Below are 10000 nucleotides of genomic sequence, written 5' to 3' on the forward strand. Positions count from 1 at the left end.
ATAGAGATAATTTATAGCTTTTACTAAATTAAACTACACCCCATCGTTACTGTACCAGTAACTGGTTCTATTCTCGTAACACTTCACTTTCCTTCAGAAACTGCCAGTTTGATTATTTCTTATGTTATTCATAACGTTAGTAAATAAATAAGAGGTTATACGTGAAACACGTGAGCATCTAACGATTTCTCTCTCCTAAATTTGTATACTTTTCTAACCAATTTTGCGTCTTGGGTGACTTTGAATAAACATGAAATTATTACTATAAGGCGAAATTACTTTATTTGATGCCTTTCACACATTCGTCAACATCCTTGCTTGATTAGGACATAAAATTCTATTCCACGGCGACGTCGACGAAACCGTGACTTAAAAACATAACTTTGCACTACCGTAGGTCTTTCACGATTATTCAATCTCGTTCTCTTTGTACAATATAGGCGAAGTACGCTAAAAGTAAATTGGCAGGAGCGGTTTCCGGCAGAGTGAAAATAGAGAATGAAAGGACCAAAACTGTATGCTCACGCGCATGTTACGTGTTCCACATATAAAACCTCAAATTTGGTGATGTCCCGTCGTTATGCAGAGTACGCAAAAACATGTGCTAAAATTAATATCCAGGGGCGGATCTAAGCGGAGGGTGCAGGGGGAACGCATCTCCAGCCCCTTTCCCCATACCCCCATCCTGAGATGTCCTGCAGCTTTCTAATACAACTGGTATTCCGCCAAAAAAAAACCTCAACAGTCAGTTACCCCATTCCTTAGTGGTACACCCCCTCCTAAGAAAAATCCTGGATCCTCCACTCCAATGCATGTCCCACCAGCATCACTGTTTATTTGTCCTCTTTTGACCAATGACATTGTTGTTTTGAGGAGTTATGACATGTACTCCCTGATGTGTTTCCAACCAATGTCATCAACCGTTTGTTCATGCATCAAAACTTTAAAGGAGACCCTAAAAGTCTTGATTAATTATTGATTGATTGATTGATTGATTGATTGATTGATTGATTGATTGATTGATTGATTGATTGATTGACTCATTCATTCTTTCAGAATATAATCCGCTTTTTGAACAGTCGCAACGAACATATAAGTTTTCAGGTCGGTCAGTGCCGAAGCTTAAACAAAAACACTCTTACCGTGATAAGTGATACGCTTAACTGCGTCAATAAACTCCATCTTGTTAGAATATTGATTAAGCTTGATTTCAAGCTGTGCATTTGTGCTGTATGTGATTACACCCATCTGTATTCCATTCGGGCCAAAGTTGGAGAAACCATCAGCAAGAGAAGTGACGAAGCCTTTCTCTCGGTCGAAATCCTCCTTTCCTATGCTACCAGATTCGTCCATTAAGATTCCCAGTTCACCTTTACAACCTACAAAATATTTTTGTTTCTTTAACGAGATGTTTCCTATAAAAGTAACCTTCAACAAAACCTGCCCCGAAAATCGGTGTTAATGGTATATGGAGAACGTTTTTTCCTTTTTTCAGGATTGCACAATTGCAAATTGGGGAAGTAAGTAACACATTCTTTATAAGAACCATGTTCCATCTTAGTTAACAACTTCACAGGAAAACTCCTCATTTCTTGCACGAAGCGGTATGGGTAAATTTTTGCACTTCTATATACAGTACTGTTTTAATGTCATCTTGACAAATGACTGCTCCTTCTTAACGAGGGTTTAACTTTCATGTTCCCCAAATCTACGCAGCTATAACTATAGTAAGACGGAAGACTTATACAGAGAAGGTCAATTGAACTTCGTCGATTGTATGCTCTCTTTTGTCATTGCATATCAGTTATTGATTTTCAGGAGATCAAAATGAAAGCATGCGAACTTTGAATATGACCGATAATTATCTCTTTCCCTGCCAGCTTCAGTAGCCAATTACTGCTGGTTGAGGTAAATCCTCAAAAAGATTGTATAGCCTGTGCTCATCAGAGCCGGCATTATTTTCTACCCCGGCATACTGTGGGCGTGTGTCTCTTTCATTGCGTTTTGTTGATTTCCGGCATTACTCTGAATAATTACCATAGATGTTCTCATTATATGGTGAGCCTTGCTATTGCCCCTTTGTTACCGATCTTGTTCAATTTGCCACGCTAGTGTGCTTAGTTCAGGTTTTTATGACCGTTCATTGCCCGCAAACCGACATGAGAACTTTCAATTGTCCTTGCGCTGATCCGTCTATTAACAGAACACTTTACCTAGAATGTCGGGCTGTTAGGTTGTGTTCTTAACAATAGACCTTATTCACGATAGACGCCATGTTGGTGCAATCGACGTGCAAATTAGCCATTTGTTATGCTAGGGGGCATACATTGGAAATAAGGCAAATAGCGGAAAATCGGCTCGTCGAAATATTGAAATAACATTGACAAAAGTACATTTTAGAATTTAGAATTAAGTACCTTTTATAATAATCTTATATCTTTTGATTGCCTTTGACATTTCGACTTTCCATCTCGATATCTGCTCATTTTTCACTAAAAAAAACATCGAAGTAACTTGTGTAATCATTCTATTTTACTACTTAGGTGATAAACACTCAATGAACGTGAAACAAATCATCTGTGTGGCTAAAATGTTCGTTTTAACCTCTCGAACTTGTGTTGTTTGCCCCCTCAGAAGTGTGTAGCTAATTTGCGTGATAATATCAAAGCCAACATGGTGGCCATCGTGAATAAGGTCTATTGCTTTCACCAGTCAATTTATTTAATGGAGTGATTAGCATCAACTAAAGCCACGGTTAAATATTGCAGTCGCCAGTAATCGTTGGCGAAGATTCGTTGAGCCATGGTTTGGAAAGTGCAGACCAAAATTTGTAGCCAAGTCACCCAACACGAGATGCTGACATGTTGACCAACGATATTGGGGCGTTTATCAGGAACACAACAACTTAAGGTTAACAACTCAGTCTGTAAATCATACAGGATATGTAGAGAGATTGTACTTCCGGTTTGGGACAAGAGGTCTGTAAACCATTGCAGTTGAGTCGGTGGAGAATGGTTTGCTTGGCATTACTGGTACGTCGGCGAGTCATTCGGCCACATGTTGCAGACCAACCACTCCATGTACTCCAGGCGGAACAGGTCACACGAATACAAGGACCTTTTCAAAAAAAAAAAAACAAAAGAACATATTGTAAAAATACTGCACTAAACCGGACTTGAATAAGAAGGTATAAACTGGTTAACGTTTTTAAAAGGGCTAGGTCACGCAATTTTAGACAATTTCAGCACTGATTGAATGGTCATAGAATTAACTAAAATATCAAAATAACTGTTCAAAACTATAGAAGAACTCTAACAAAACACAGGGAAGCCAAGAAGGGACATGGATGGACAAAACTGGAGAGGATTGAAGTGGATTAAATTTGGGTAAATTTGAAAAACGTGGGCCCACCTTTTTTCAAATTTATATTAGTCTATATCAAAATGTCATTTACACAGTTGGAAAATCATTCTCAGTTGTTATGTGGCCGTGATTTTGCAAATGAAAGACTCTTACTCTGCCAATGTGACGTTTAGAGCTCATAATTAAGGAAATTAAACAAAATTACCTAAAATAGAGTGATTTAGCCCCTTTAAGTCCCACTCAGCTCACTTCCTGGAGTTGTTCATGACCCATGCCAGTATTCGACTTTCAGCTGCCATGTAAATAACCAACTGGTCTGTCTCAAAACTCTTGCCATTGTAAAAATTGTTCGGCTTTTTTTTTTTTTTTCTAATTTCATTTGTTTTTGTTGGTCACGGAAAGTCCCTAGAGTCCACCGGAGCAGGAAAAAGATACTAAATTGTACTATGTTTTACCAATCCTAACACAAGAACTTATAGTTAAACGGCAAAGCTTCCACGCGTTTCCCATGTCTCATTGGAAGAGCATATGAACTAACCATTGGAAAGTGATAATTTCGAGACTTCTTCGAAAGACTCGGGCTTTTTCCGAGTATCCCCGAGTTGTCATCGATAAACACACGTCTTCAGTTAACCCATTTTTTGTCAGCCTGCAGAACTAAGCAAACATATTTTTGGCACTCGCTTTACTTTAGGTAATAATTTCACAGTGGAGAGAGACGGAAAGCCCGGCATATGTTTGTGTTTACAGGCTAAATATTGTGATGCATTAATTGAAAGTTCCCAAGGACAGAAAAGTATAAGAGGCGTCTGGAATAATGCCTGGAGCTTACAATTCATATATTTAGTTTCTTCTTTTATCTTGTCACACGTGACTTTGAGTCCAGAACATCCTCCTTGCTGCTTGATGTACTTTACATTGACCTTGGCCAGGGTTTGTGCTCTTTTCATGCCAATACCACAGCTACGAGACCATTTACTCCACTGGCTATAGTCACAAGTCACGTAACGGCAATTGTATGCTGCAAGATAAAAACAAACATGTTCTCCAGGTTTTTGGATTAACTGCGGCAACATTTTGTAACTCCATGGACCAATAGAGCATGTCTTCTTTCTGTGTTTGGTACGTCAGCGGAGTGCAATTCATACAAGGCCGGAAAGGTTTCTTTATCATCTGTTTCGTCATTACCATGATATACAATACAAGTGCGGACCCCCGATGGATTGTGAATTGTGATTGTGATCCTATTCTCCTAACGGGATGGTACAAAGATCAAAGCTATTTCGTGGTTTCTTCGCCTTCATTCCGTGATTACAATCACGAACACTATAGAGATGAAAGTTGCCGAATTACGGCAAGCCCTTACGAACAGTGCATGCATGGCAGACAACGATAGTTGCAATTCTCCATCCCGCCTTGGCCCCCAACAATCATACTCTATCAAGGACCAACCTAACTGACCATTGACAATAAAAAAAATCGAATTTCCATGGTTGTCCTTGCTTGACCACCTACTTGACGGTCAATGAAGGTTTGTTCTTGACATGCATGGTGGAGTGTGGCATTAGACGCTCGCGGAAAGACTTTTGTTACGGTTTAACTATGTTAACAATATTAATTTAAGCAATATACTTTTTTTGCAGATAAGGCGGCCATTTTGATTTTTATTGTTTCGAAAGACATTATGGGATTCTTAGGGGGCAAATTAATATGTATTTGTCCCCTGGGAATCCCATAATAACTATTTAAAACAACAGAAATCAAAATGGCCGCCGTATCTGCAAAAAGGTCTATAGACTATTTTCTCATTCCCAAAATGCAATACGTTTAGGGGGTTCTTTACACTAAAATCATAAGTACATGTTATTTACTCTTCGGACTGTATAATGCTTCAGTGAACTACTGGATATCCATTGTGTTAACGCAAATAACCCCCCAAAATGAACTGTATTACGGGAATGCGAAAATGGCGAATTGTCGCTTTATAGACACCTGAAATTCCATTGGTCGTTCCATTGGAAATATTGTCGACTATTATCAAACCATTTGGTCATGCGACGAATAGCTCATGCCGGATAGTTCAATACATAAGATATTGTAAAGCTATCATCGGCTATCATGCACTGAGGTGCTCGTAAAATTATTACTCCCTCAGTATACTTAAATCACAAAAATGGTCTTATGTATTATTTAATTTCTTTTCGTCCATTTTGATTTGTTCTTTTTTTTTTTTTGGTGAGAACTTTCGTTGAACCATTTTAGAAGGAAAATTCTAAAGGAGAGGAATGAACTTTTGTTTTAAAAATTATACAATAGCTTTTTTTAACCTTCTGAACGTTCTTAGCATCTATTCTCAGAAAAAAAATGAGAAAAAGCAGCCAAGAGTGTTTTCACGTGACGTCACAGCGGCCATGTTGGTGTTCCCAAACAATGGATCGGCGGCCATGTTGGTGTACCCAACTAATCCTCCGGGAATTGAGTTCTATTATCATGCAAATGTTTTCTTTTGTTGGGTTGGAAAACAAGGTTAGTGATCACGTGAGTGAAACCACTATTACCACAAACCATAAATTTATCCTTGCTTGGGATTTACGAGCCTATAGTTTAGTTCCTAGCGTCAGGTAAGGGGACCTTTACCCACCCCCCCCCCCCACCCTACCCCCTTATTTATGGGCCCCTTCCTTCTTACTTACTTGTACATGAAGACTCTGAGATCGAACCAATTAGAGTCCTTAGCTGATGCGTATTTTGGACTGAGAAAAGATGAGTGTTGGTAGGCGAAGAGGCCATAAATTTCAACTCATTGAGCTTTGTCCTTTTCCCCACACCAACTGATATGATATTGACTGATGAATCCTTTAGCCGCTTAATAGGTGCTTTTAATGTTCCCATTCCTCCAGTTGCCATTCCATCAGTGATGACTAGCAATACCTAACAGAGCGAAATAAAGGTGCGTTTAGTGACATTAAATGTGATTGATTCGTCCAAGTAAATCTGAAGAAGAGGAGAAAAAACAAAGAGGTCGTTTTTCAGAAGAAACTGAGTGACTGTATCTGCTTGAGGTCGTAAACAATCACTATGTCCAGGCATGCAAGAAATAAGATGCACGCCCAATTTTGACATCCAAAACGAAGTCTCCCTTTAAATCTTTGCATTTGCAAAATATAGAGTGTTTTCACGTGACGTCACGGCGGGCATGTTGGTGTACCTAAACAAAGGAATCAAGAGAAGCTATGATCCTCGCAGTTATGGACGCAACTTTTGCAATTGCGTTAAGAGGCCACAAATGACCAGCTCCCAACGTCAGTGGCTTCATAGCTCAGTTGGTTGGAGCGTCGCACGGGTGTCGCGGGGTCACGGGTTCAAACCCCGTTGAAGTCCTGAATTTTTCAGGCCTCTTTACGCAATTGCAAAAATTGCGTCCATAACTGCGAGGATCATAGCTTCACTTGATTTCATATCCGCAGTTTATATATGATTCATTTCATATATCATTTCATCGTTAAACAAAGGAATGGCGGCCATGATGGTGTACCAAACTAATCCTCAGGGAATTGAACACTATTTTTATGCAAAGACTTTCTTTTGTTTCAGTAATGCAATATGGCTTTTGGTCACGTGAATGCGCTCCATTTGCAAAACTTAAGCTAAGTGTTACAGGTCCGCCTGTAGGGTGAATGTGGCTACTTTTTTTTTTTGACGTTAATTGTCTTATGCCCCGTTCACACCAAACCTTAAGCATGTTTTAAAGATGTCATCATCATCATTATCATTATCATTATTATTATTATTATTATTATTATTATTATTATTATTATTATTATTATTATCATGTTTAATGCCAGATAATGGGGTCCAGTTTAGGAGTGAAAGGTTTAACAGCACCTGCTGTCGCTTTTAACAAAAGTGAAGTAACCATTTTTTAATCACTTTCTCGTTGACGTGGCGTCAATAATGTTAAACGTTCTATTAACCTTTTCTTGACTGTTTCGGTGTAAAAATATGACCTTTTATCGCAGGAGTAAAACCTTCAATTCAGTGTAGTGTTAATATCGACCATTCCATTGACTTTTTTTTCTCTTTTACCTTGGCTACGTTCCCTCGGGCACCTTTGGCAGCGACGAAAAGCTGATTATACGCCAACTGGAGAGCTTTCCCAGTGAATGTCCATCCACCTACAAGCCAAACATTTTCAGTCAATTATATCATAGTGAATGTAAAGACAAGAGAGGGAAAACAGATCAGATTGCCAAGTCAATAGAAAGAAGAACAAAGAAACAAAGTACATTATTTATTATTATGTAAAGATTATAGCTATATTTCAAATTCAAACAATACAGCCTAATTGAGGGACCACCAAGAATTTTGTTGGCCCCTTTCACAACTTCGTTTTTATCATGAATTTTGCTCGATGTCACTCTCGACAAGTCCTGATAACACTTTGCGGATTATTGTCTCACTGTCCATTAAAATTGTCTTCTGCATCTCCGCAAAACCTGTTTGCACAAATCGTTTGTTTCAAAAATATTTTCCAGTTCCTTTATCGTCTTTTTATACATCCACCGAGTGCACTTATCACAAGAGGCACAACTCTGACTTTGAAATCAGGTCTTCGCTCACTAAGTTCAAATGCAAGCTGTCTGTAATTTGTTTTTTTCTCAATTCTCTTCTTTTCGATGTTTTAACAATTGCTGCTCACTGTTGCGATTTAGTTTTTTATTGCATTGCCTCGCTGGTATTTTCCGCCCCACTTTTGCTTGCGTTGGCGTTTTACCGGTAATTGTATCAAAGTTAAACAGTACTCAGTTATTACTATTATTATTATTATTATTATTATTATTATTATTAGTAGTAGTAGTAGTAGTAGTAGTAGTAGTAGTAGTGACTAGTAAAGCGCAAGTATCTATATACATATTTAAGTGCGCTATTTACAAACTCGTTATAATGAAACAACACCAACAATAATAGTGCTAGAAAAACAAATAAGATAAAAATTCTAAAAATAAATACATATATGTACAAAAATTGATACGACTATCACCCGGTTAAAACTCTAGTGAATGAATGGGTCTTAAGTTTCTTCTTAAATGACTCGATGGACTGATTAACATTCTTAATTACTAATGGTAACGAATTCCATAGGGCGGGTAGCCGCTGAAGAAATTGCTCGATCCCCTAAGGTTCTCTTAGATTTAAATGTGTAACTACAATCCTAGACAAAACTGTGGGGTTGGTTAGCTCTTTTGAAGTATTCATTGCGTCTCTGCCCTCCCCCCTCCTTCAATGTTGTGCAAAACTGAATGATTTCAGTGGAAAATTGTTGACTTACCTTCCAACATTGAATAGGGGGGAGGGGGGCTATGTAAGAGAAAGTGAAACTATTTCTTTTGAGCTTTAACAGAAGCAGGTTGAAGTACAGCTCTGGTGTGGTTCATTCACATAACCTTCCCAACTACTTTTGTCTATGATTGTAGATGGGGGCAAAACAGAGATAAGCTCACTATGGTGCTGAGGTGCTAGCCCCTTAAGAACTATAAAAGTTATCAAAAGTGACTTAAATTCAATACGAGAGTGGACTATATCCTAAAAGAAACATATTCGACGAATACATGGAGGTAATTCGTATGAAAAGATTCTATCTCTGGCCTAACCGTCCATTTTCATCATGTCCAAGTTTGCAAGGCATGCTTAAATAATTGCGATAAACATTGTAAAGGGGTTTGTTGTGTTTAAGCTTCAACAACGTATTTGTGGGACATAACAAAACGATGACTTTATTCGGTAACGCGGCTTGACGACAATTCACGCATGCACAAACTCCGTCTTGAAAGACAATTCAATACAGAATATAAACTCAGAACCGATCAATCAGCAAGAATGTCACACATGGTGTCATGATCACGTGACCATTTGGCACCAAGGGGGGGGGGGGGTGTAGAGGCGCGCTAACAACTACCCCTAACAGTATTTACATCGATAAAAGGGAGTTTAAGCAGGGACAAAGGCGACGTCGATGAAAACGTCACTCCAAGATATAACTTAGCACTACCGGAAGTATTTCGTGATTATTCCATCTTGTTCACCTTGTACATCACGGACGAACTGTCTTGTAATCGGATGGGTACGCACGAGTTTCAAGTAAAAAATTGAAAATGAGTGGTTCATCGTTCACTATTCTCACGTTCCCGTCAAAACCTAAAATTTGCTGATTTCACGTTGTTGTTTCGTGGGCTACGGCCAAAAATGCACGGAAATTCGTGCTGCACGTGCAGCACAATTATATGTTTCCTTTTTTTAACCAATAATATTCTTGCTCTGTGGCGTTGTAGTTGCCGTAGCCGTCGTCTTTGCTTAAACTCCCTTAAGTTGACATTAGCATTCTCTTAGGTTTTCACTATCGACGCAAGCATAAGCACAAGAAGCATACGCAAATTCGGTAGCTTGTACTTTATTAGAGCCTTTTGTTCGAACAATAGACAGTAATTAACAACAAGTAAATGCGCCTGCGTGTGTTGCTTGTGCTTCTGCTTGCGTCGCTAGTGAAAACCAGGCCTAACTGGAAGTCTCGTCACTGCTTAAGTTAATTGCCTTGAAAATAACGTACTATCCATATCTTTTTCAAACTTGGCACAATTGA

At 38.7% G+C, this 10000-nt stretch overlaps 2 protein-coding genes, 1 long non-coding RNA gene and 1 pseudogene across 6 annotated transcripts in view; 1 reads left to right on the plus strand and 3 right to left on the minus strand.

The window, feature by feature from the left end:
- LOC138024767 (uncharacterized) overlaps nt 1–8702 on the minus strand; it is a 37874-nt gene extending 29172 nt beyond the window's left edge. Inside the window, exons 1-6 of the mRNA XM_068871957.1 lie at nt 8693–8702; nt 7450–7538; nt 6057–6294; nt 4196–4384; nt 2938–3117; nt 1143–1379 (exon numbers count right to left, since the gene is read on the minus strand). Of these exons, the coding sequence (XP_068728058.1) occupies nt 1143–1379; nt 2938–3117; nt 4196–4384; nt 6057–6294; nt 7450–7538; nt 8693–8702 (943 nt within the window). The remainder of the gene's footprint in view (nt 1–1142; nt 1380–2937; nt 3118–4195; nt 4385–6056; nt 6295–7449; nt 7539–8692) is intronic.
- Nucleotides 1–10000, plus strand: part of LOC138024274 (uncharacterized) — an 847896-nt gene that overhangs the window by 470934 nt on the left and 366962 nt on the right. The window lies entirely within an intron of this gene.
- Nucleotides 1–10000, minus strand: part of LOC138024290 (uncharacterized) — a 123301-nt gene that overhangs the window by 50775 nt on the left and 62526 nt on the right. The window lies entirely within an intron of this gene.
- The window catches only part of LOC138024768 (coagulation factor VIII-like), a 9512-nt pseudogene continuing 8677 nt past the window's right edge, over nt 9166–10000 (minus strand).

Source organism: Montipora capricornis, chromosome 11 (genome assembly GCF_036669925.1).
Source record: "Montipora capricornis isolate CH-2021 chromosome 11, ASM3666992v2, whole genome shotgun sequence".
Lineage (NCBI taxonomy): Eukaryota > Metazoa > Cnidaria > Anthozoa > Scleractinia > Acroporidae > Montipora > Montipora capricornis.